Source organism: Rhinatrema bivittatum, chromosome 7 (genome assembly GCF_901001135.1).
Source record: "Rhinatrema bivittatum chromosome 7, aRhiBiv1.1, whole genome shotgun sequence".
Classification (NCBI taxonomy): domain Eukaryota; kingdom Metazoa; phylum Chordata; class Amphibia; order Gymnophiona; family Rhinatrematidae; genus Rhinatrema; species Rhinatrema bivittatum.
In genome coordinates this window covers 29,440,098-29,467,176 of record NC_042621.1, presented here as the reverse complement: position 1 = coordinate 29,467,176, position 27,079 = coordinate 29,440,098, and the positions used below count along the sequence as shown (strand labels likewise).

General features: G+C 46.4%; 1 protein-coding gene across 3 annotated transcripts in view; it reads right to left on the bottom strand.

The window, feature by feature from the left end:
* Nucleotides 1–27,079, bottom strand: part of CDH5 (cadherin 5) — a 197,527-nt gene that overhangs the window by 26,531 nt on the left and 143,917 nt on the right. For all 3 annotated transcript variants that reach the window (XM_029608179.1, XM_029608178.1, XM_029608177.1), the window contains 4 exons: nt 25,507–25,623; nt 22,930–23,097; nt 16,857–17,047; nt 11,421–11,674 (listed from right to left, as the gene is read on the bottom strand). In XM_029608179.1, the coding sequence (XP_029464039.1) occupies nt 11,421–11,674; nt 16,857–17,047; nt 22,930–23,097; nt 25,507–25,623 (730 nt within the window). The remainder of the gene's footprint in view (nt 1–11,420; nt 11,675–16,856; nt 17,048–22,929; nt 23,098–25,506; nt 25,624–27,079) is intronic.

The window sequence follows — 27,079 nt, the reverse complement described above, 5'->3', positions numbered from 1 at the left end:
CCCCCCCTCACCCACACACCATTCACTAGCTGGGACATGGGGGAAGTCAGGAGTGAGGGTCAGGCAGCTCCCCCCTGTCTGTGAAGCCAGCCTCTCACTAGTAATGCAGGGAGGGAGCTGTCTCAGACTTCACCATCCTCCCCCCCCCTCACCCACACACCATTCACTGGCTGGGACATGGGGGAAGTCAGGAGTGAGGGTCAGGCAGCTCCCCCCTGTCTGTGAAGCCAGCCTCTCACTAGTAATGCAGGGAGGGAGCTGTCTCAGACTGGTATCAGGGATAGGGCACTGAGTGCAGGAAGATCACAACACCCCTGGTATCAGGAATAGGGCACAGGTTCTAGTCATATTGACTGATCACATTACTTTTTTTGTCAAGTACCTACAGTTTCCATTTCCCATCCCCCCAACCATCACCTCAGTTGGAACCTTGGTAACATCAATAGATAAGAGGGCAGCCAGCCAATAGGAATACATATTCATTCCTAACTGACCTTTACTGACCTGGAAAGTGTCAATAATTTGTATCATTTTCTGTTAGTGTTCCTGAGTTTCCATTTCCATTTCCCATCCCCCCAACCATCACCTCAGTGGGAACCTGGTTAACATCAATAGATAAGAGGGCAGCCAGCCAATAGGAACACTTATTCATTCCTAACTGACCTTTACTGACCTGGAAAGTGTCAATTTGTATCATTTTCAGTTAGTGCGCACTAACACGATTTAACGATTTTTTAACGATAAATCGTTAGAATTTCTATTGTATTGTGTTCTATAACGATTTAAGACGATATTAACATTATCGGACGATAATTTTAATCGTTAAAAAACGATTCACATCCCTAATATGCATTGAAAGTGAAGTATCAGGCATATTTGGTTTGGGGTAGTAACCGCCGTAACAAGCCAGCTACTCCCCTCTTTGTGAGTGCAAATCCTTTTTTCCATTACCTCTTGCTGTTGAAGCTTAGAGCGATGTAGGAGTCACAGTAAGCATGTGTATGTTTATTTAATAAGGGTATTGTGTCAATAGCCATCATTCTGGCGAGTCACCCACTCTTCATTGGCGGCCTCTTGACTTTATGGATCCGCAGTGTTTATCCCACGCCCCTTTGAAGTCTTTCACAGTTCTGGTCTTCACCACTTCCTCCGGAAGGGCATTCCAGGCATCCACCACCCTCTCTGTGAAGAAATACTTCCTGACATTGGTTCTGAATCTTCCTCCCTGGAGCCTCAAATCGTGACCCCTGGTTCTGCTGATTATTTTCCTACGGAAGAGGTTTGTCGTTGTTTTTGGATCATTAAAACCTTTCAAGTATCTGAAAGTCTGTATCATATCACCTCTGCTCCTCCTTTCCTCCAGGGTGTACATATTTAGATTCTTCAATCTCTCCTCGTACGTCATCCAATGAAGATCCTCCACCTTCCTGGTCGCCCTTCTCTGTACCGCTTCCATCTTGTCTTTGTCTTTTTGTAGATACGGTCTCCAGAACTGAACACAGTACTCCAGGTGAGGCCTCACCAAGGACCTGTACAAGGGAATAATCACTTCCCTTTTCTTACTCGATATTCCTCTCTCTATGCAGCCCAGCATTCTTCTGGCTTTTGCTATCGCCTTGTCGCATTGTTTCGCTGTCTTCACATCATTAGACACTATCACCCCAAGGTCCCTCTCCTGCTCCGTGCACATCAGCCTTTCCCCCCCCAACGAGTACAGTTCATTCGGATTTCCACTCCCCATATGCATGACTTTGCACTTCTTGGCATTGAATCTCAGCTGCCATATCTTCGACCACTCTTCCAGTTTCCTTAGATCCCGTCTCATTCTCTCCACTCCTTCCGGCGTGTCCACTCTGTTGCAGATCTTAGTGTCATCCGCAAAAAGACAAACCTTACCTTCTATCCCGTCCGCAATGTCGCTCACAAAGTCGCTCGTCAAAAAACGATTCACATCCCTACTAAATATAGGTTCATATACAAACCTACTAGGGTTCTATGCTGCTCATAAAACATTTTGTTGACCCCTCCTGCCTTTTCAGAGGCTAAGCCTGTCTGGCACCTATCTTGGAATGACCTGGCTAAGGAAAAAGGATTGTTGATTATTATCTCTGCTTCAGATTTTTTTTTTAATGTTGCTTTAGAGAAGGAAGTTAAATCCAGGTTGTATTTTCTTTTCATGAATTTAGGGCTCCTGAGCTTTTGTCCCCACTAATATCGGTATATAAAAACAAACAAATAAATAAATAATTTAAATTTGTTTATATTTCAGTACTATTAATTGTGTTTATTTTTTAATATATTTGTTTTGTATTTGATTTTACCATGCACCTGGCTTACAGTCTGCTTGAAATTAGACAACTAATAGAAAGTAAATCAATCAATAAGAACATAAGAACATAAGAAAATGCCATACTGGGTCAGACCAAGGGTCCATCAAGCCCAGCATCCTGTTTCCAACAGTGGCCAATCCAGGCCATAAGAACCTGGCAAGTACCCAAAAACTAAGTCTATTCCATGTAACCATTGCTAATGGCAGTGGCTATTCTCTAGGTGAACTTAATAGCAGGTAATGGACTTCTCCTCCAAGAACTTATCCAATCCTTTTTTAAACACAGCTATATTAACTGCACTAACCACATCCTCTGGCAACAAATTCCAGAGTCTAATTGTGCGTTGAGTAAAAAAGAACTTTCTCCGATTAGTTTTAAATGTGCCCCATGCTAACTTCATGGAGTGCCCCCTAGTCTTTCTACTATCCGAAAGAGTAAATAACCGATTCACATCTACCCGTTCTAGACCTCTCATGATTTTAAACACCTCTATCATATCCCCTTTATTCTTTAACTCATTATCTCTCCACTTTTAACCCCACCTACATTCCACTTTGTGACAGGAGAAGCTGCCTTCCATCATCAGCTCTGCGTTTCACCTTGCTGCACTGAATACCTGCAACAGCCTTCCCAAGTTGCTACATCACACACTGCTTCTCTGGCCAAATTCAAATCTCGCCTACCTTTTTTGATCTTACTTTTAAATCCTAGATTTTCCAGACATTGGCTTTCTTGGCATCAGCTGTATTCAGCATAATAATCACGTTTCTGGAAAATCTTGACTAGATTGCTTAAGCTCCACAGAGCAGGGAGTGTGTCTTATGTATATCTGTGCGGTACTGCATACATGTAGTAGCACTACAGAAGTGGTAGTGGTAGACACCACAACGGCAATAGACACTTTCTGCTGATGAGATTTATTGTATTTATTTGTGGGGAGACCCCTAAATTTGAATTCTTTTAAATATGTGTAGTACCAGATGTTTTGGGTGGGGATTTTTATTACCTGAAGTGTTATGGAAAATGGATGTTTGAAGCCCTCTTTCTGTGGAGTGATGCTGGATTACTGGGTTATGGTAAATTTTAGGAGGACAGGAACCTGAGTGATGGTGTGTTGGGTGGTGAGGTGTCCCAAGTTAAAGGAGGGTTTTAATTGGTTGGGAGATGTCTTAGGGAGGCATAAAGCCTAGATCAATTTGGCAGGACTTGTCTTTCTAGCTTGGATGTTGTGCTCCTGGAGCGCGGGCCATCCATTGCTCCTTCCATGTGACAGGGGCCGACCAATGGCACCGGTAGCCCCTGTCACATGGTAAGGGCAAAGTGCCACTGGCGCCATTTTGATTAGTAGCAGCCGACGGCCTGAGAGGGAGAGATCGCTCCTGGGACCTGGCTGGACCACCAGGGCTTTTAGTAAGTCTTGGGGGTGATCGGGATGGTGGGGGGGGAGTTATAATTAAATAAATTTGAAGGGTTGGGGTGGGGTTTTTTTTCAGTTTGTTTCTGAAAATGAAACAAAAAAAGTTTTCGGGTTTGGGGAGTGGACCGAAATGGTCCACATGAAATGGTCCACCCGAAAATGAAAACGAACCGAAAAAAAAATTGTGCACATCCCTAGTAGTTTCTGTGTAGGAATTTATAGTAACCTGACTTGTTTGGTTTTCCAAATAGGACCAAAGTGATTAGAAAAATAAAAAGTCCAGACAGCAGGGGTAGAAAAAAGCATTTTATATTCAGAATGGAATATGCCAACTTTGGGAATGTGTGGCTCATAATACTTTATTTTGCACAGGACAGGAGGAAATACATTTCTCTTTCTATTTCCTAGAAAGAGAAAAGCAAGTTTGCTTACCGTAAATGGTGTTTCCGTAGATAGCAGGATGAATTAGCCATGCTGTCATGGGAACTGTCCGTCAGGCCCGGGAGGCGGAGCTTGAATAGTGATATCAGAGCTTTGCTCTGAGGCTGCACGTGGTTTCCCACGCTGGAAACGACTCTCCTCAGTCTGTGATAAAGCAAGCGTGGTCGTGTGATCGAAGTCGACTGAACAGGTAGGTGGGTCGGTCAGCATGGCTAATTCATCCTGCTATCTACAGAAACACCGTTTATGGTAAGCAAACTTGCTTTTTCCTGTCGATAGCAGGGCTGAATTAGCCATGCTGTCATGGGAGTCCTAAGCCCCCCATCACGCTGTATCCATGTTAGGTGTCAATGCAAAAGAAGCGTGATGCCATTAAGTGTCTGTCGACTTGGCAGTACTCATTGCAAATATGTGTAGAAGGGAACGCCCCAATTTGGCGTCATCTGTTGTTTGTTGGTCCAAACAGTAATGGGCTGTAAATGTATGAAGGGAAGCCCAAGTGGCCGCTTTACAGATGTCCAACAGTGGAACCTGTTTGAGATGAGCTAGAGATGCAGCCATCGCTCGTGTCTGATATGCTGTAGGGCGTGTAGCTAACGAGTCTCGCCGCTTCTCATAACAAAACTGAATGCATTGAGCAATCCAGCTAGAAATAGTTCATTTTGCCACTGGACGGCCAGGCGCATTTGGGTTGAAGGAAACAAAGAGCTGCGATGGTCTAGCAGGCAATTGCGTTCTCTGTGTGTAATACTCTAATGCTCGTTTACAGTCCAAAGTGTGGAGGAGCTTTTCTTGTTCTGTAGTATGTGGTTCTGGACAGAATGTAGGTAGTTCTATGGATTGATTCAGATGAAAGGAAGATACCACCTTTGGAAGAAAAGAAGGGTGCAGCCGCAACACTACCTTGTGGTGGTAGAATTGGAGATATGGACTATAGTGGACTAGTACTTGTAGCTCACTGACTCGACGAGCTGACGTAATGGCCGTTAAGAAGACTATCTTCCACGTAAGGTATTTGGCGTGAGCCGTGTCTAAGGGTTCAAATGGTGATTGCATGAGTTGTTCCAGAACCAAGTTGAGATTCCAAGGAACTGGAGGTTTCGAAATCGGAGGGCGAAGGTGAGTGAGGCCCCGTAGGAAACGTGTCACCATTGGGTGTAGAGAAATCGGTTGACCTTTGTGTAAACTGTGGAAGGCAGCGATTGCACTTAGATGAACTCGCACGGAGGCTGTAGTTAAGCCGGACTGGTATAGCGTATGGAGGTAATCTAGGAGTCATGTCGGAGGACAGGATAACGGATCTAGTCGCTCAGTGGCACACTACAAGGCATAGCGTTCCCATTTAAACTGATAATTACGGCGTGTCGATGGTTTCCGTGCTGCCAGGATCACTTCCTGCACTGTAAGGGAGAGTCCCTGTTCTGATAGAAGGATCCGTTCAACCTCCAAGCTATGAGATGTAACAAGGCATGGAGGACATGAAGTAAGACCCCTTGTTCTTGTGAGAGTAGGTCTGCGTGGAATGGCAGATGGAACGGTGGTTCCGTGGACATTTGAAGAAGATATGAGTACCACGGTTGACGGGGCCACGCTGGTGCTATTAGTATGAGTTGCGTTGCGTCTAACATGCACTTTTGTAGTGTGCGTGTAATCAGTGGAATGGGAGGAAAAGCGTACATTAGCAGTTCTGTCCATTGCAGGAGGAACGCGTCTTGTGCTTGACATAGTTGACTGGGCTACACTGAACAGAAACGGGTCACTTTCCTGTTGAGTTCTGTGGCAAACAAGTCGATGGTCGGTCTTCCCCACCTGTCGAAGATTAACTTTGCCACTTCCGGGTGGAGCGCCCATTCGTGTGGGTGGAACACCCGGCTTAGTCTGTCCACTTGAGTGTTGGCGATTCCTGGAATATATGTGGCTTGCAGGTGGATGGAGTGGTCGCAGGCCCAATTCCAGATGTGCAGAGCTTCTTTGCATAGGGTCCAGGATCCCGAGCCCCCTTGCTTGTTGATGTAAAACATGGCCACTTGGTTGTCCGTGTAAACCATGACCCTGCGACCTTGAAGGTATGGAAGAAAGGTGCATAATGCGTAACGTATCGCCCTGAGTTCCAGAAGGTTGATTTGGAAGTGTTGTTCTCGCTGTGACCAGAGGCCTTGCGTCTGAAAGTGGTCGAGGTGAGCCCCCCAACCTTTGCAGGAGGTGTCCGTGGTGAGGACCACGTTGTGTGGAAGGAGGGTGAAAGGCGCTCCTCTCATCAGAGTCCGGCCTCTGAGCCACCAGTCGAATTCTGACGCCATTGTTTTGGTGAGCAAGACCTTCTAGTTGAGTGGTTGTGAATGTTGTTTCTACTGTCGTTTGAGGTGCCATTGAAGCAAGCGCATGTGTAGGCGCATGTTGGCAACTGCATGGATGGAGCCCGCCATGTGTCCCAGAGCAATCAGGACCTGTCGGGCCGAAGGGTTGTGATTCATCCGCAAGCTGTGGAAAATGTGACGCATGGTCAGTCTCCTGTCTTGTGGAAGGAAGACTCTGTGTTTCGTGGTGTCCAGTAGGGCTCCAATGAACTGGAGCACCTGCGTGGGCTGGAGATGTGATTTCTGGTAATTGACCCTCAGGCCCAGACGATTGAGGCAGTGAATCGTGTCGCAGAGGTTTTGATGAAGGGTGTTGGGGTCGGACGCCACTAGTAACCAATCGTCCAGGTAGGGAAAAATGATGATCCCCCGTTGTCGGAGGTGTGCCACCACCACCGCCATGCACTTGGTAAACACCCTGGGTGCTGTTGACAGTCCAAATGGGAGTACTTGGTATTGAAAGTGCCGGCTGTTGACTTGGAAAGAAAGGTATCGCCAAGAGGAAGGGTGCATTGGAATATGTGTTTAGGCATCCTTGAGGTCTATGCTGCACATCCAGGCATTGTGATGGATGAGAGGTAAGATGGCTTTGAGAGATACCATCTTGAATTTTTCCTTGATGATGAATTTGTTGAGTTCCTGAAGGTCCAAGATCGGGCGGAGGTCCCCTGATTTCTTTGGAATGAGGAACTAAGGGGAGTAAAATCCTCTGTTCTGTGAGGATTGCGGAAGGAGTCGAATTGCTTGTTGTAGCAGGGCCTTCACTTCTTCCTCCAACTGCATTGGATTGGATCGGGGCCCCCCGGTCAACAGATGGGGAAGAGGTGGAAGTTTGTGGAATGGGATCCGATATCCCCAACTCACGACTTCCAGGACCCACTGGTCCGAGGTGATGGATGCCCATTGATGGAGGTGGAATGTAATGCCTCCTGCGACTACCTTTGGTGATGGTGGCATGGGTAGCACTAAAAGGACTGCGCTGGCTTGTTAGAGGATGGCTGATGCTGGCTTTGCTGGCGTTGGGGACGTGGGCGGCCCCGTCTAGCTTGGTTTTGCGGGGTTGTTTGGCGTGGGGGTGGCTGGTACGGAGGTGGGCGGTAGGACACGTAGGGTCAGAATGCCCGTCGCTGGAACGGCTGTCTGCGATACGGGGTGTAGTACCTCCGTGAAGAGGTATAGGTGTGAAGTGTGGTAAGTGATTGCACCGCTACCGATTGTTCTTTGAGTTGAGCAACCGTTTCCTGCAGTTTTTCGCCAAATAGATTGTCACCCCGGCAGGGGAGATTGGCCAATATATTATGGACATCTTCGCGTATGGAGCTGGCACGCAGCCTTGCCAGCCTGCGTGTCGCAATCGCGCTGGCTGACACCCTGGAGGCAGTGTCGAAGCCTTCGTAGATGGTACGGAGTAAATGTCTGATAGCTTCCTCCATGTCCTGTAATGGACTAGTATCCTGGAGGGGTTGATCGTCCTTGAGGCGCTGTACGCATGCGAACAGGTATTGAACCAGATAGAATAGGTGATGGTTAATTCGTGCCCCGAGCATTGAAGTTTGGTAGGCCCGTTTAGCGAATTCATCCAAGGCCCAGAGATCTTTCCCTGGAGGTGATGCGGAGTGTAGTTTGATCTTCCTCGCTTTCCCCATTGCTGACTCCACTACTAGTGACGCATGTGATAGCTGGGGATTCATATAATACTGGGATTTTTGCATTTTATATTTCAAGTCAATTTTGCAGCTCACCGGTGGTAAAGTGAAAGGGGTATCCCAAGATTTTTCTAGGACTGAGTCCAAGATGGTATGTGGCGGCAAGGCTGTAGGTTCGGCCGGCAGATCAAAAATCTTTAAGAGGTCTAGCGTGTCCGATCTGGGGTCTGGGACTTTTTGAACCGAAAGGTTAAGGACCTTCCCCATCTTTTCTAGAAATTTCGGGTATGTCAAATCTTCTGGCGGAGAGTAGGGCTCTGCCGGGCCTTCCTCCCGATCTGATGGGTACCCCGTGGATGAGTCCGGCGAAGTATCTGGAAACTCTGGACGCACATCGGGGAGTGGGTTCTGTTGCGGGCTTTCCAAAGGAGTTGGTTCACGCGGCCATTCAGTCAGGGACTGTAATCCTGGTTGCGCCAGGGAAGAGTGTGTTGAGGGATGTGGGGATCCCTCTGCACTCGCCGTAGGAGAGGTGGGCATATGGTAAGATGCCTGCATCACTTCAAAGAATCCGGCCAACGCCAGGGACAGAGTCGTGAATGCATCCTTTGTCCATGGGGGCATGACTGGTTTTGGGGTTTGTAAAGGTGATCGCACCGGTACCACTGCCGTGAGGATGTCCGAATCTCGCCTGCTAACCGAAGCGTGGGTGGCACGAGTCTCCGTCAGTAATCTACGTTTCTTGGCCAGTGGCTCTTGCAAGGAGCTATGGTTCGATCGTCGCTGTGAAACCAACAATAAGTCTGAGTAGACCCGGCCTGATGAGGATGAGGATGAAGGACACCATGATGACCGGGTCCTGGACCTTTCCCCTTCAGAAGCTGAGAAAGCCGTGGAAAATATTTGAATATTCGACTCCGTTGTGTGGCTCCGTTTGCGAGGCCGAGGTTGAGGATTGGCCGGCCCTAGTTGGTGTTACGCTTGTATTGCCTGCTCCTGCAGGTCTCTTGGCGCTACCATGGAATCCCGTGCTGGGGTGATGATTTTATGTGACGATGAGGGAAGGGGGGAAGGATCCTCCGTTGGCCAGTCCGCTCCAGTATGTAGCGGCCTCGGGTGCGTCGACTTGTGCATTTTATGTGCATGTTCCGTACGCGTAGTCTGTGTCGTCGGCGCATGCACCTCGTGTGTCGTCGGGTTTGGTGACAGAAGAATCCTGGGCGCTTTCTTTTTCTGTGGCTTCGGTGCCGTGTCGTGCGTCGGCGTCGCGCCATGCGTCGCTCTGTGCGTCGGCATCGCGCCGTGCGTCGCTCCATGCAGCGGCATCGCGCCATGCACCGCGTCGCCTCGACCAAGTTGAGCGTCTCCGGCTGCAGAGCGGCTTTAGGCTGCGACGCAGACAGCGCATTCTGGGCGCGATGTTGTGGTCGGTCCCGGTTGCGGCCTAGACGCTCTTCTGCCCTGCGTCGTTTCCTCGGCTCGCAGTCTGATCTCACAGCCACGGGCTCAGCCGACCCCCCTCGATGCTTCGGTGGGGGCGTCGGCGCAGTCGGCCTCGGAGAGGAGCGCGTCTCGGAGGAGGGGCTTACGAACCCCCAGAGCCAGCTTTAAGGACTCCATCCTCTCCGCTCTTAGTCCACACGAAGGGCACGATTGCATCAAGTGGTCTGGGCCCAGACATTGATAGCAGCAATCGTGGCTGTCGGTGATCGACATCACCTTCCCACACTTACGTGGCTTGAATCCCGAAGGCCGGGGCCCTTCTTTCCAGCCGCGGTCTGCCATTCGCTTGTTTTTTTTTTTTCTTTTGTAGCTTTCCAACTGAGGAGGTCTGAGGCTCCGCGCGCGATCCCGCACGCGGAAAAACAGACTGAGGAGAGTCGTTTCCAGCGCGAGAAACCACGCGCAGCCTCAGAGCAAAGCTCTGAGGCTGTGCCATCGACGGGAAAATGCATTTCATAAATAAATTTCTCTGATGTTGCATGACATATGACATCTGGCTTTTCAGGTTTTCCAGTTTGGTTTCTGAATGAAGACTCATGGCTCCAGGATTGTACTTGTTCCAAGTGAGCCGGAAACCCAAAGGAAAATAAAAATTAAAGCTCCTACATTCATGGTGGTGTCATGTGTTGTATCCAGGGTGAGGGTACACTTTTTCACTTGGCCATAGGTGCCAAATGGCCTGGCTACGGCTCTGACTGAGGTTGTGTGAGTAACCCGTGAGAATTACATGTGAGTGACCAGAGGGATATTGGGGCTGTACACTTTATGTTCCATAAGGGGTAATGAGGAACAAGGAAAGTAAGAGAGAAAAGATATGATGTCTGTTCAAATGAAGACTGGAAGACCGGTACTTTAAATTCTGGGGTACCAGAAAGTTTAGGGGGTAATTTTCAAAAGGAGTTACATGTGTAAATCTAATTACTATTGTAGCAATTTTCAAATGCCAAATATTTTAGTAAAGTACACTTACATGAGCAAATTCTATGGACAATTCAATGGCATATATAATAGCACTTTTCAAAAGTCCACTTATTCGAGTAAATGCTTTTTAAAATCAGCTCCTAAGTTGTTGGATGTTTACTTTGACTGTGCATCCCATGAACTCTGAGTAATCAGTACTGAAATGTTTGTCCTGTGCTAAAACGTACCCAATGGCTGGCGGTAAGCACCAGAATTAAAGAAGAGTTTGGTTTTACCGGAGAGTGGTGTGACTCTGTGCAAGAGTGCATTTTGTCCAGCACTGGTGGAGAGGCTTTGGGACCAGGTTCTTGGAGGGAAGACGGGTTGATACACTCCCTTATTAGTCAAGAGAGTTCTTTCTATCTGGATCCACATCACCCACCTTTCTGGATCCACATCACCCACTTTCTGAACCCACTAAATAAATGTGAGTTTCTATCTTCTCTCATACATGACGAGCTCTTTCATCATTTTATGTGTCCTCTGCTTGTGGGGGTTACATATTTATTTAATGCACGTATAAACCCCTTTTCTCGACACTGCCGTAGAAAGCAAATTATAATCATTAAACATATAGCATCAGCAGACAATGCACACAAGTGCATAAATAAACGCACACATTTAAAACCCATTTATAAAATTAAACCTCCAAACAAATCTCCTAATGTTAACTAGCATTACTAAGATAAAATGCTCTTTCCTAAAAATCACAGTATCTTTCTCCTGCCTAAAACGGACGCCTTAAGTTTATGCAAAATATACTTACCCAACATTTCTTTTTGCTGCATCTGGGTCATGTGCAGAAACATGACCAAAAGGAGTGTTAACTGGGACATCTTCTTTTACTTCAAAGTAATACGATGGCTTAGAAAAGACAGGAGGCTCATCCACATCAAGAACATTAATGATAACTCTAGCGATGCTTCGAGGCCCCCCCTGCTTGACAGCTCGAAGATCAATAGTTGGATCTGTGACGTCAATATCAAATCTGTATTCTTTTATGCTTTCGAAGTCCAATGACTAAAAAAAAAAAAAATCAAACAGAATCCTTAGTGAGAAACAGGATGGAATCCCCAAAAAGCACAGAGTCCACAAATGCTCGTGCATGTACAGTAATTATATATAAAACACACAGGGTTATAGTGATTTTTGATTAAAAACCAGCACTGTATATAATGGTTGTAGCTAGCTTTATGGAGTGGAAGAGTAGCCCAGTGGTTAGCATAGCAGTTTGTAAACCACAAAGCCAGGGCTCAACTCCTGCTTCTCCCACTGATACTCCTTGTCACCTTGCTTGAGTCACTTAACCCTTTATTGCCTCAAGTAACAACTTAGATTGAAGCTTTCTGGGGCAGGGATCTACCAATTGTGCCAGAATTTGTAATTTATCTTGAGCTTGGATTTAGAAAGCCAAATAAACAAATCCAAATTATACAAACAATGGCCACTGTTTCCAAAAATGTGTTTTGCCATAGAATTGGCAAACAACCTTTTGAAAATGGGCCCTGCTCTGTTTATGAGGGCATTATCTAAATTAAAGATCACTCATCCAGGTTTTACTCAATCAATTTAACCCAACACTTCACCTGGTAAATATGTTTTTTTTACTTTTATCAAATGTTATTGCTGTATTCTCAATGTATTTATTACCATTAAAATTATTCCTCACAATAATTTTAATCAGGGCCGGTGCAAGGGGATTAGGCACCCTAGGCAAGCCTTCTCCCATGTGCCCCCTCCCCCGGTCTCGGCCCCAACTCCTACATCGTTCTCGATCACGCCCACTGACTGTGTGGTTTTCTGGGTCGCGAGCAAGTTGGGCACTGCTTGCGGCCCGCCAAATCTCCACTCCAGTTTGCCGCCGCTTGCGGCCCCATATGGTTCACACCCAGTGGTGCACCAAGGGTCTCCGGCGCCCGGGGGCTAATGCATTTGTGTGCCTCTCCAGCATCCCCCCCTTATTCCTTCTTGTACTAATGCTTAAGGTCACAGAAAATCAGTGGCAACTCTAGACAGAAGAATTTTTTTTTGGGGGGGGGGGGGAACCAAAGTGACATTTCTTCATCACACCCACCTCTATAGCATGGATCCTGCTTTAAAATTGGTTACAAAAAAAAGTGTTAATAAAAAAGTCCAAAGGGTCTTCTGTGTAATTTTAAAAAGCTGGCCAGTTTCACACTTCTAGTAAAACTGCTATAAAATTATTTGATAGCCTCAGTCAACTAATTCTATATGGCTATGAGAGTGAAGTCTGGAATATATAGGAAGGAACAGAATGTCAATATAAATCCTGCACCTCCAGTTCTCTAACTCTGTGCATCCACTGAAATTTCCCCAAACAATGGAGCTTGGATGTTTCCCTTACAGCTCATCATAGTAAAAGATATTTTCAAATTCTGGTGTCACGTCTTAAAATGGGCTCATGACTCTACATTGGCAGGCCATCCTGGTCGTGCCAGGACTCTGGAAATGCTGAGGAGGCACTATTGGTGGCCTATGATGATGCAAGATTCACAAATCTATGTGGACTCATGTCCCATTTGCGCCCAGCAAAAGCTGCCAACAGGGAAGCCTTGGGGCTTGCTCCAGCCTCTTCCAGCACCGACCGAGCCATGGTCCAGCATTTCGACGGACTTTATTACTGATCTACCTCCTTCCCAGAATAACACGATGATTTGGGTCATCATCGACCGCTTCTCGAAAATGGGTCATTTTATCCCTTTGCCAGGTCTTGCCTCAGCCCCGGAACTGGCAAAGCTCTTCCTGAAGAATATCTTTCACTTCCACGGACTCCCCAAGGAGATTGCATCCGATCGGGGACCACAGTTTGCCGCCAAGTATTGGTGTTCCTTGTTCCAAACGTTTGACATCTCTCTGAGTTATATGTCGGCCTACCATCCCCAAGCTAATGGGCAGACCGAAAGGACCAATCGGACCTTGAAGACATTCCTACGCTCTTATGTAAATGACCAGCAAAACAATTGGTTGGACCTTCTCCCCTGGGCTGAGCTGTCGCACAATACCCATGTCGCGGCAGCCACTGATACATCCCTGTTTGCAGAAGTCTTTGGAAGGCAGCCCCGACTGCCTCTTCCTGTTCCTTTGATGGTTCCATCTCCAGCGGCTCAAGCCATGGCTCAAACCATTCGCCAAGTGTGGACCCGAGTAAAAGAGCGACTTTCACGAGCTGCTGAACGCACCAAGTGCACTTCTGATCTTCATAGATGACCCGCTCCACTCTTTCAACTTGGCCAGAAAGTGTGGCTGAGTGCTCGACACATTCGCCTGAGACTTCCCTCTCACCATCTGTCTCTGAAATACATCGGACCATTTCCAGTGATCCGAAGAGTGGGAGCTGTTTCCTATCAACTCCAGCTACCTCGTTCATTGGGTATCCACAACACATTCCATGTGTCCTTGTTAAAACCGTTGGTCCTCTCCTGGCCCTCACACAAGGACCCTCCTGCTCCGCGTATCTCTGCAGAACCTGACACTTCTCTCCAGGTAAGAAAGGTCCTTGACGTCCGGCAATGCCGAGGCAAGTGGGAATACCATTTAGCTTGGGAGGGCCATGGGGATGAGGAGAATTTGTGGGAACCCTCCCAAAACATCCTTGATAAGGATCTTCTGAAGACCTTCCATAGACTGCACCCTGAGAAACCACAGCTGCGTAGGGGGAAGCCTAGAAGGGGGGGTACTGTTATGCGCCCTGCCCGCGGATGTCCCTCGCGTGGACCTCCTCACCTTCCTGGTTCCCCTGCGGGTCCAGGGACGACCTCCCTCGTGGTAGTTGCCAGTCCTCCTAGGCCCCGGCGTCCTGCGGCGGCGGTTGCCAGGCCTTCCACTGTGCGTTGGTCCTCATGCCGAGGTTTGGTGTCCCTGCCATGTTGGCCATGCCCATATGCGCGCATGTGCGGGTTGCCCGGACTCATGTAGGACCAAGGGTGTGTCCTAGCTCCGCGGCATGCCCTGATTGATTCCCCAATATAAGAAAGTTCCTGCCTCTGGTTCCTTGCCTTGGCAATCGGGTTGGTCTAAGATTGCCTCTGTGCTTGTACCTGTTCCTGCTTGTTTCTAGTCTCGTTCCAGGATCCTTCTATTCCAGTTCTGTTCTTGACTCGTTCCTGCATCCTAGTTCCTGTATCCTGCTTGTTCCTGTGTTCGTCTGTCTGTCTACCCAGGTAGTACCCTTGCCTGCCTGCCTGCCGCCTGCCTCAAAGACCACAGCCTGTTCCTGACTTGCCTGCCTGCCTGCTGCCTGCCTCTAGACCTCAGCCTGCCTCTGACCTCATCTGGCCTCCCGTATCTGACCTCTGCTTTATTGACCATTCCTTGGACTGACCTCTGGACATTGACCTTGTCTGTCTGACCTTGTCTCCAGATTCTGGCTCTGTTCCTCGCCTTGTCATCACCAACACTGTTCTGGTTCTCCCTGCTCCAACCAGCAACCAGCTTTGAACCCGATCGCACTCCCCCTGTCTCCGTGGGCACGCCGGACTTTCACTCTCCTAAGTCCAAGCGGCCTGGTCCTAGTGGTGAAGCTTTTCCTAGCCTCTGTCTCTTCCAGTGCTCCACCCCCTGGGGGCAGCTACCTCCTGTTCCCTTTCAGGAGGCGTTCCACCTCTGCTCCAGGACAAGAGTCCACCCCCGAGCGCAACAGGAGCAGCTAAATCCTTGCGTGTGTAGGGCTATGCAAATATCTGTACAAGAGGTTCACCACTTGATCTGATGAATCTGCAAACATTCCCCATACTTTTACCAAATCTATTTGAACTTTTTAACATTTTTAAATATTTTGTGTATTTATGCTTTTTTTTTTTTTTTTTTAAAGAAACACCACATACTCCCACATATGCCATAGTCCCACCAAGTCTGCAACTTGGGCCTCATCCTAGACTCCAAGCTCAGCCTGGAAGCCCAGATAATCCTTTGTACCAAAGCTGCTTTCTTCCACTTTCACCAACTTTGCTATCTCTGGCAGCTTTTTGATGCTCTTGTGTATGCCTCTATCATTCAAGTCTATATTATCTCCTGAATAGGCTATTGTAACTCCTTCTATTATGGCCTCCCCAAAAAACTCATTCACTATTTGCAACGCGTTCAAAATGCATCAGCATGGACCCTCCTCAATGCCAGTATGTTCGAGCAAGTCTCCCCATTACTGAAATCTCTGCACTGGTTTCATCTCCCACCACTCCATCTTTAAAATTCTGATCCTGACCTTCTAAGCCCTCGAAGGCCTGGCTCCACTCTATCTGATAAACTGGCTCTCCCTGTATATGCCGGCTTGCCCATCACATTTGATAGTCCCTGCCCCCAAGGATATCCAACTCAGCATGAAAAGGACCTTTGTTGGTTCAGTCCCAATCATTTGGCAGTCCCTGCCACTGGACATCAGATGCTCACCGAATCCTGCTGACCTACCGGAGAAGAGTGAAAACCTGATTATTCACTGAGGTCTTCGGCCGTGACTGAGGGGATGCTCTCCCCTTTGTGCCTCAGATTCAGACCCTTATGCTCAACTGCCTTTTGACTGCTTGCCCTCTAGTGATGATTAATCTTTGTATGCCGTTCGTTATTCCGCTGTTGGGGATGCTTTTGCATTGCATTGGTTGCATTTTTCTCTGATTTATTTTTATATTTCTGGCTGCTTTTAGTGTAGACCTTACTCTTTCCTGTAACATGCTTTGATCTCATATGCTGGAACAGTGTGTACTAAATAAATGATTGATTGACATTTGTAACAAAATCCTCTTTGACCCAAAAGCAGATTTCGCAAATTCAGCAGCAGATTTCATTCGGTGGTGGATCTGCTTCAGACTTTCAACAGATCCACTTTGGGTTTTCCCCAGATCTGCAGGCAAAAAAAAAAAATCAGATTGATTTCATCCTTGCTGAGGTGTTGACATTGTGCTAGACAGAAGGTGGAAGGAGTAGAGAGAAGAAATAACTGGATGACAAGGAAACTAACTTCTACAATGAGATGGAAGACAAAGGGAGAGACAATGAACTCAACTGAACTTAAATGCTCATTTTTTTAAAGCACCTGTCAAATCAAATAACCTCCCAAATAAAGGCATGTCTTTTTCCACCAATTGCTTTAGCAACATCTGTCAGACAATACTGTAAGCAGCATACCTTGTCTCTGGTACCTTACTGCAATTACAGTACAGATTTTTAAAATCCTTCTTGGGAAGTGTACCTTTTTTAAGATGAGTATCCCTTCATTTGTCGCTGCACTCGTGACCACCGAAAACGTGTCTCTAAATTCTCCTTTGATGAAACTATATTTTGTTTTGTTGTTCTGCTCCGGCTCGTCGACGTCTTCAACTTTCAAGCGTCCGACTTCACTACCCACGCGGGCATTTTCAGCTACATCAAAATCGTACTGACCTGCCAAAGGGGGTACGGGAATACTTGAGAACATTTCCATAATTGAGTCGCTCAGTTTGGTAGTCATGAGTGCCAGAAAATTATTTTCATGCACGTTAGATTTCCTGCCTCAGGAAGGACAGTTTTTCCAAGTGATTTGCCCTATTTAAAATGTGCCTGCCTCAGTGCTGCTAAAAGAAATCAGTTTCTTTCACATGCGTTCTTTTAGCTGCACTGTTATTACTATTAATCATGTGTATAGCATAACAAATAAACATGCGCAGTGCTGTACAGAGACACGTGATGGACAGTCCCTGCATCTGGAGAGTTACAAATCTAGTCAAGACACAGAGCAAAAGGAAATAAAAGTAATTGACAAGAGGTATTTCTGGGTGTGTGTGTGTGAAGAAAATGCACAGACTGGTTTCCAAATCCATGCCTGCTGCCCTGCAGTTATTTCCTCTGCCTGCATTGATGCAGACTTTCTAGGTGGTTTTCGAAGCAGAACTATGGGATTAGTTTCAACTTTGAAAATTAGCTAGAAGGCCGTTAGGTCAAAAGGAACTGCTGAGACTCAAATGAATGGACAATTTGTTCTCTTTTGCATTTCTCTTCACCCAACCTTTCCTTATATCTAGGGCTTCTGATTTTAGGTTTTAACTGATAAACCCCAATAAAACACCCCTGATACAAAAACAAATAAAATCGGTGTTTATTAGATAAACACTGGAAAATCAGCAGGTCCTCTCGTACTCTCTCACTCCTCCTTTGCCTACCCTTCATCCTCTGCTTTGTTTTTGTGCATTTTCCACGCTAATGGCTCCTCAGCTGCACAAACATAGATATTTGATTCAACTGGAAAAGGGACCCAAGAATAGTACCTTCACCACGAAAACACCGACACATTCTGATTTTTGGTGCCCCCAAAGAATACCTAATTAGTTGAAAATAAACACCTAAATTTACAATCCTCACTCATTTCCTGTTTATTTTTTTTGCAAGCAGAAGTTGCTGAGCAAAGTGCTAGCCCTCTCTCTGGAGCCCCCTTCACCTTCCCGATGGACCTGAGCCCATGCCCTCTCTCAAAGAGATAGTAGTGGTGGTGGTGGTGGGGGAGGTCCTGAATCTGACTTCTCTGTACTGTGGTGCATTTCCATGTCATGAAGCTGACAAATGGATTGCACATGTTTAAAGGAAAGCTGTGCAGAAGCAAGGTCCCGTGAGTACAGTGTGGGACTTGCGTGGTGGAAATAAGGCAGCATCGGCCCTCAGTGACTGGAAGCGGAGGAAATTAGTCTCTGCATGGGCCCAATGGAGGAGGCTGCAATCGGTGGATACAAGATGGAGGAGATGGGAGGAGGCTGCAATGGTTTATTTATTTTGTCACTTCAAAGTGGATTACATTCAGGTACTGTAGATATTACCACATCCTCAGAGGGCTTATAATCCAGCAGGTCGATTTTAAAAGCATTGCTTGTGCATAAATGCTCACATATGTGTGTATTTGGCCTGAGTATGAGCAACGTGGATTTAAAAAAGCCGCAAAATAATGGCTGGATTTTTAATAGCCCACCACGTGCATTTTAAAAGGGGCCCGGCCATGCGCGTAACCCCTGTTACACACGCAAGAGCCAGGCCTCGGCAGAGGAGCGGTCCGGGGCAGCGGGATGGGGCTAGAGGTGCCCTGTACAGCAGGTATTTTCCGATGTGCTAGGGGATCATGGGCTGGCAGGGTGCCGGCGTGCGCAACTTGTTCCAGCTCCTTTGCAGGAGCAAAAAGTAAGTTATAAAAATGGGGGAGGGGTCTAGGATAGGGATAGGGGGCGGGTAGGATAGGGGAAGGGGAAGGGAGGTTAGGGTAGGGGGTAGGGAAGTTCCCTCCCAGTCCTCCAGCGCACGCATGTTATAAAATCACGCGTCCATGTGTGCACGCCGGGTAGAGCGCACACATGGACGCGCGCGCGTTCTTTTTTAAAATCTACCCCTAAGTGCATATGTATCCGTGCGCATGTAAGGGATAAGAGGGCGGAAAAGGGGCGGGGCATGGGCATTCTGGGGCAGGGCCAAAACTTACGCGTGCATCTCCAAATTTTACAAATGAAACCTGCAGCACAAGTATGCTCGACACAGGGCCGGAGAGAGCAGGAATTAGGCCCATACCAGCTAAGAAAAGTAGGCCCCTTTGTAAGTTTCTGATGTGATTCTTAATAAGAGAAATCGTTTTCTAAATTTCCCAAATAATTTTTATTTATTTAAGAAGGCTTTACGAGCTTTTTTCTTAGCAAATTCTTCAATTACAATTGAAATTTTATTTATACATGTTAGAAATAGATATATTTAGCTTTTTTTAAAATGTTGCCCAACAAAAGTAGGCCTCTTGAACATTGTAGGCCCTAGCCAAATGGCCATGCTGGCACCCCCTCTCTCCTGGAGTGGCTCGATATCTGCGTAACTTTACTGCTGTTCCAGATGAGGGGCAAGTGTGTATCTCATGTTTTAGGGCTTATGGAACAGGGTGAGGGGTCCGGGTCAACTGGGGGTGAGCAGGATGAAGAACCAGAGGTGCCTTAAAGAACTATTAACTGGACAAACTGGTGGACTAATTACAAAAGTGTGAATGTGCCTCGCACAAGCATGTTTTAAAATTCATTGACATACACACGTAAAAGCCAACAAGGTCCTATGGAAGACACATGAGTGCTTGCTATGCTCGAGTAACCTCTTAAAATTAAGAGCATACATATGCACGGTTGGCGCATTTTAAAACATACATATGCAATTAAAAATTCCAGCGTATTCTCGCTCGCGCACCAATGTGTGTGTATGGGTGTATGCTGCTCGTTTTAAAATCAACCTCTGTACCTGAGGCAATGGAGGGTAAAGTGACTTGTTAAACGTCACAAAGAGTAGCAGTGGTATTTGAACACTGGTTTCCCTGGGTTAGTCTTCCTCAATCTGTTAGTGGGAGAATGAGAATGAGTATGTGTGGGTGGGTGGGACAGAGGGACAGAAGTGAAAGTGTGAGTGTGCAAGTGTGTGTGTAGAAGAGGGAGAGATGTGTGTGAGTGAGAATATGAGGGAGTGTGGAGAATGAACGTGAGAGAGGGTGATTGTGGGAGAATGAGCATGTGTGAGTGCATGAGCATGAAAATGGGTGTGTTATTGTATGCATTAGAGAAAAGTTATGTGCATATGTGCCCCCTCAGCCACAATAATCTCAGGGTGACCAGAAATCACATTCCCAGGTATGCACCTTGCTTTGAATTTGGATTTGGAAAAGCAAGTAAATGAATACAAAATAATTTATCCCACGCTTTCCTGCATTCTCTTACCAATTTTATCCCTACCACAACCCTCATTGGGAAGCTGCTGAATGCATCCAGTGCACCCATATGTGAAGAAATATTTCCTTACTTTGCTTCTGAGTCTACCCTCTTCGGACCTATATCATGATTGCCTTGTTCTAGTTTTGGACAGGACATTTTGGAAATGTGGGTGTTATGGCCGCCGGCCGCAGATGGCCGCGGTGGGTTCAACTCACGTCATGCCATGCCTGCCTCACTACTCCCGGTACAATCGTGGCTATAACCAGTCACTGTCTCCATGTTCCTGCTGGTTCCCTGTGCTCCACGTGGCGGCTGGGATGACGCCGACCAGCCTTCCAATCCTGGGCCTCCTTAGGCGCGTGCGCGCGCCATCTGTCCTCCCTTTAAAGGGCCAATGGCAGGAACTTCGGGCTTGTCCCCAGCTGATGACATCACGGGCTTGGGATATTTAAGGACTACCTTCAGCCACCACTAACCGACTTGGCAACGAGTTCCATGGTTACTATCTGGTGCCTGCTCCAGTACTCCGGACCTGTTGTTCCTGCTCTACGGATCCCTGCGCTTCTCATCAGTATCCTGTCTTGGCGCTTCCCGCTCCTCGGGGCCTGGCTCAGCGCTACTTCACCTGGGACCCTGTCTGTTACTTTGGTTGGCCACTCAACCCATGGTCGACCGTACTTACTCATCTCCGCAGTGAATCCGTGGCGCAGGAGATGCTGCAAGGCCTTCTTCCACGATGGGAGTGCTCCCGCCGCCGAGGCCATGCCCCCTGATGTCGCCTGTACGCCAATGCGGGAAATACCCAGGGCCAGCCCTGGAAGTGCCCCAATCCTATGCTCTTTCCTGACAGATTCGAGTTAGCAAGGACTTGAATCTGCTTCCTGTCTGCGCTACTCTGCCGCTTCTGTGCTGCCGCTGGGAGCTCTTTCTCTTTGCCCTTCGGGGTATCCTCTAACTTGGGCACCCGCTCCTCAGGGGTCCTCTGCTTATTTCAGCTGGCTTCAGGGAACAGGTACCCGCTCCTCGGGGGCCTGCTCTTCCTGTCTCGGTGCTTGTACTTCTACTACATCTAACACCGAGTGAGTACTTTAACCTCTCCAGCTATCTCTTCCAGAGCAACTCCTCACTGGGCTATCTGCTGCGGAACCTCCAGATGTCATTCCAGGAGAGAAGGGCTTCCTGCCAAGGTCCCTGAGACAGCAACTCACTATTGCCACCCTATGGTCACCCATTAAGCTGTATAATAAAAAGTTCACTCTGGTGTTTTGTGTCTCGAGTTTAGCCCAGTGCTGTGGCTCCTCATGGGGCTCCTCCCCATGGGCGTGTTCATCTCCACAGCACCCAATAATCCATAAAAGCACATGAAATAACAACACTGTCTTGGTGCTTCCCGCTCCTTGGGGCCTGGCTCAGCGCTAATTCACCTGGGACCCTGTCTCGACACTTCCCGCTCCTTGAGGCATGGCTTAGCGCTACTTCACCTGGGACCCTGTCTCGGTGTTTTCCGCCCCTCGGGGCCTGGCTCAGCGCTACCTCATCTGGCACCCTGTCTCGGCACTTCCCGCTTCTCGGGGCCTAGCTCAGCCCTACCTCACCTGGGACCCTGTCTCAGCACTTCCCGCTCCTTGGGGCCTGGCTCAGTGCCTCTAAACTAGGGACCCTGCCACAGTGCCCTCTGCTCCTCGGGACCAGCCTCAGCACTTCTACATTGGTGATCCTGCTTCAGTGCTTGCACTCATGAAGACCTGGCTCAGAGCTGCAACACTACTGGACTGTGTCCCTGTATCCCTGCTCCTCGGGGCACCCCTCAGTGCTTCTGCAACAGAAGTTCCTGTCACTGCATTGCCGTGTCTCAGGCAGTTCCTCTGCGCTGCCACTCTACTTGCACCTGCTACAGCGGATTCTCCGCTCTTGCCCTACTTCAGCATACCACAATACAAGTCTCTGCTTCTGTACCTCCTCACCTCAGGGCCACTCCCACATGGTTCTGCTCTACAGTCTTCGGAGCTGCAGTGGTCTTTCACCCCTTGAGACTTTCTCTCCCTCTCCCTCTGGGAGTACCTCAGTCTTGGACTGTACCTAACCTCATTCATACTCTGTTCGCATCCACCTACTCTCTCCAGGACCAGCCACACAGAGATGCTCCTAAGACCAGTCGGCCCCGGTACCCAAGGGCTCAACGTGCGGGGAACGTGGGCCAGTACTGGCAAAGTTCCTGTTGCCTCTGTTCCCGACCTGCCTCGCCTCCCGATGGTGGGGACCTGTGGGGCCCCACAGGTCCCGATGGTGGGAACCTGTGGGGCTACCTGAGGGGTTGATGCTACCCCTCAGGTAGCATCAACCCCACCTCGGCCAAGGGTCCATAATTCCTAACAGTGGGTTTCGTGTGTGCTGCACAAAACAAGAGTGCCTCATATTTAAAACTGTATATGAATATATGTACAAGTGTTGGAAATACTGTGCTGATCGGGCCTTTGTTTTTTCAAAAGCCTTTGGCATGGGATACTTTATTGACTTGGTTTTTTCATAATGGATCTAAATTTTGATGAATCTTCATAATGTAAACATGAAACTTACTTTTTGTAAATGTTGGCAAGTTATCATTAATATCAGTCACCGTAATGATAACAGTAGCTGTACTTGTTAGTCCATCTTCGTATTTAGGAGTATCCTTTGCCATGACGATAATTGTATAAGTTGATTTCTTCTCTCTGTCCAGATTGTACACTGCTGTATAAATGATTCCTATAAAACACAAAACATCAACTGCCATTGTGGAATAATATTTTTATATCTCTATATCAGTGCTCCCAACTTAGAAAATGCTGCCTTGGTACAAAGGAATTTTAACCAGGTCATTAGATGCAGTGAACCAGCTTTTTTACTTAGCATTAATTTTATACTGTTACATACCACATTTAATATTTACTTTTTAGGACAATGTTATCTTCATTTTCTGCTTCAATCACAATGATTGTAATGTTATAATGTTTTTTAATTTGACTCTGCTCTAGTCTTCTAGGTCCTAAAGTTTGCCTGTTGAATTGTTCCTGTGCTTTCCTCGCTCTCCTATTGGTTTCGTTGCTCCCCTTCCCCACTCCCCTGTTTTTTGTAATTTCCTTCCTACAGTTCGATGTAAACCGATATGATGTTCCAACTAATATCGGTATAAAAGACCTTTTAAATAAAATAAATAAATAAGCTTGCCTCTGTATAATACCTTACTACCAAAGCATATCATGGTAAGCAAACATTGATTCAAATTGCTCAAAGCTGTCTCATCTGATATTTTTCTGTTGAGTGAATTGTGATGGTATGCTAGAAAAATGGCCATCAACTGGTTCAACTGGTATATTATGAGGGCTCCTAACAGAACTAGAGCTATGTTGTATCATTGCATACTGTTGGAATTTAAATACATGTCCATTGTCCATGTACCTCTAATCGCTGAGGTGTAATTTTTACACCTCAGCGATTAGAGATACATGAATGCATGGCAAAGTGTTTGCCATGCATTCATAGCTAATGAGCTGCATTACATAATTTTGCATCAGTCTTTCATTTGCATTGCCATTGTTATAGAACTCACAAGAGAAATACTATGTGCACTGAAATAGCTAATTGTGAAAAAAATTAAACTTTGCATACAAAATGGGCCTATAGCACATGTTCTCCCACTGAACACGTGCTAACAGTTAATTTGCAAAATCTGCTACACTTAAGAACACTGGTCTTCTGGTTGGGAACATTTTAGCACAGCTGGGAGATTAGTTGTTGCAGATTTAAATTATTATTCTGCACTTTGGATATTTCAGGTCTGTATTTGAAATCTGAATCTTTAAATACTTCAAATACGTCAATACTTAAACAAAACTGGATTCTCTTAAATCAAACTATCATGTTCGAAACAGGTTGAAACTCGCTTTGAATTTCTGAGCAGGGATCTCCGAAACAGTTCATTCCAAACTCGAACCAGGAAGATTTGAGCCCAGTGAACATGTTTGGGATCTGCTGAAAAAAATCAGATTCTTTTTGCTACAGATTTCTGGTAGATCTATGTACTTTCACAGAGAATTTGTGAAGATTTGCCAATCAGTAGAAGATGTTATTGGGATTCACTGATGAATTTATGTGAATCTGCTGAAATTGCTTTGGTTTTTCCAAAAACATTTTTTTATTGTTTGCAAATCAGTTTGAATCTGAAATTGCTTTGGTTTTTCCAAAAACATTTTTTTATTGTTTGCAAATCAGTTTGAAGAACCTGTGGAATTTTTTGCTGGTTTGACAAATTAATTTGCAAATCTCTTTTGAAGCAGTTTACACATCCTTCTGAATAAACGAGGTAACAAATTGTTAAGATCGAAACATAGGTGGGAATTGAGCCCTGCGATCTTTGTAAAACCTGATATATAGAGGAAGGGGAGGGAGGAGCAGTTTTCATAGCCATTTAAACAGTGTTTTATCCATGGAAACGGGGTGCTTAAAAATTGCCTCAGTACATGTAAAAGTACCCCCTCCCCCCCCCCCCCGATCATAGCGCAGCCAAAAAAGGGGGCAAGGTTAGGTTGGGAGCAGGAGAGTACATATGAGGATTTCATTCCAAAAGGTCCCTGCATGCTATCCCGTGGGTACTTTTGCACCTGCTTTAAAGCAGGTACTCATGTTCCCACAGCTGCTTGCAGGCCTACAGGCTCTTCAGTTATTGCCCCCATAGTGTATGGAGGCAGCCAATCAAAGGCTTTTAACACCTTCTTTGTAAGATTCTCATTTCTGTAAGAAGGTTTCATATGCAGCCTCATGATGTCACAAAGGGAAATCGGGGCAAATTTATAGTTCTGCTTTCTTTCTATCTGTCTATCTATCTATATCTGTTTGTCTATCTATATTTCTATTTAAAGATATATATTTTGCCATTTTTGACCCCACTAACTAACATGCTATTAATATAAACAAGTGAAAGCCTCTATTTATGGGTTATCTCAAGTATGTTATTACACTCTGAAACTAGAACTCTTCACTCTGCTTCTTCCACATTGAAGGAATGCATATATAAAACTTCAGTAAAAGAGAGTCTCGGCCTCAATAATATCTAACTACTCCTGTATCCTTCTTGAAGGAGCACAATTAAAGGGAACATCTGTGCACTTTTCTTACCATCATTATGAATTGTGAAATATTTTCCACCTTCAAGGATTTGATAGGTTACCTGACCAAAGCCGGCCACTGTTGGGTCATCGGCATCTGTTGCCAGCACTTTGGCAACTGAAGTTCCTAGAAGAAATGGAAACCATTATATCAACAATATATGAGAGTTCTAGTTGCTATATTGATCCTGTAGGAAACTTGATTCTGTGTAGCTGTGTACATTTTATTATACAAAGACATATGAACATTAGCTTTAGAGATCACATTGGATACAGCCATTGTAATCTCAAAAGCATGGACAATACCATATTTGGATAATATTTTAAGTTGGTCCAATAAATGGAAGAAGGATAAGCATTGGCAAGTTAGATGTCAAACATTGATAAGGAGGGAAAAAAGAATTTGAAAAGAAGCTGGCCTTAGAGGCAAAAACATAATAAAAACTTTAAAAAATATATCCAAAGCAGGAAGCCTGTGAGGTAGTCTATTGGACCATTAGATGATCAAGAGGGTTAAGGGAAGACCACTGTGGAAAGACTGAATGAATTCTTTGCTTTGGTGTTTATGCATGTTGGGGAGATACCTGTACCAGAAACTGTATCTAATGGTGATGATTTGGAAGAACTGATACAAATCACTGTGAAGCTGGAAGATGTAATAAGGTAGATTGACACACCAAAGAGTAGAAAATTGCCTGGACCTGATGGAATATACCACAGAGTTCTGAAAGAACTAAAAAATGAAATTAAGAACATAAGAACATAAGAAAATGCCATACTGGGTCAGACCAAGGGTCCATCAAGCCCAGCATCCTGTTTCCAACAGTGGCCAATCCAGGCCATAAGAACCTGGCAAGTACCCAAAAACTAAGTCTATTCCATGTTATCCCAGGACAAGCAGGATGCTAGTCCTCACATATGGGTGACGTCAGCAACAGAGCCCTAGGCGGGAAAGTTTACTGTCAAAGTTTCTAGAAACTTTTGACTGGCACTGTGGTGCCCACTGAGCATGCCCAGCATGCTATGATATTCTCTGCCACAGGTGTCACTCTTCAGTCTTCTTCTTTTCGTGCTGCTGTCCGCACCGTGGGATAAGGAGCCGTTGAGATTCCTCTCAACATTACAAAAACTTGACTGAAAAAGTCAATTAAAAGATATTCTCTGTCACAGATTCAAAAGGGGTAAATTTTTCTCCACCGGCTGGTGAGTACCTCTGTCTCATTGTCCCTTTTTTTCAAAGGTTTTTTCCTTCTCACGAATTCCCTTTCTTTCGACGGCTGTCGATTAGAAATATGGCTACAGGATTTAAAAAATGTCCTGTATGCGCTCGGAAAATGTCGATCACCGACCCGCACCTCGAATGTGTGCTATGCCTTGGGGAAAAACATGAGGTAAATAATTGCCCTCAATGCGCAGAGATGACTCCGAAAAGTAGAAAGACCCGGCTTGAAAAAATGGAGCATCTTTTCCAGCTCCAACTTATTCCATCTCCGTCGGTGTCATCGAAGTTGTCCCCGACCGGAACGTCTAAGCGCTTATTACTCAAAAAACCTTGCCCAGGGCCGTCGGGGGATCCTTCGTCA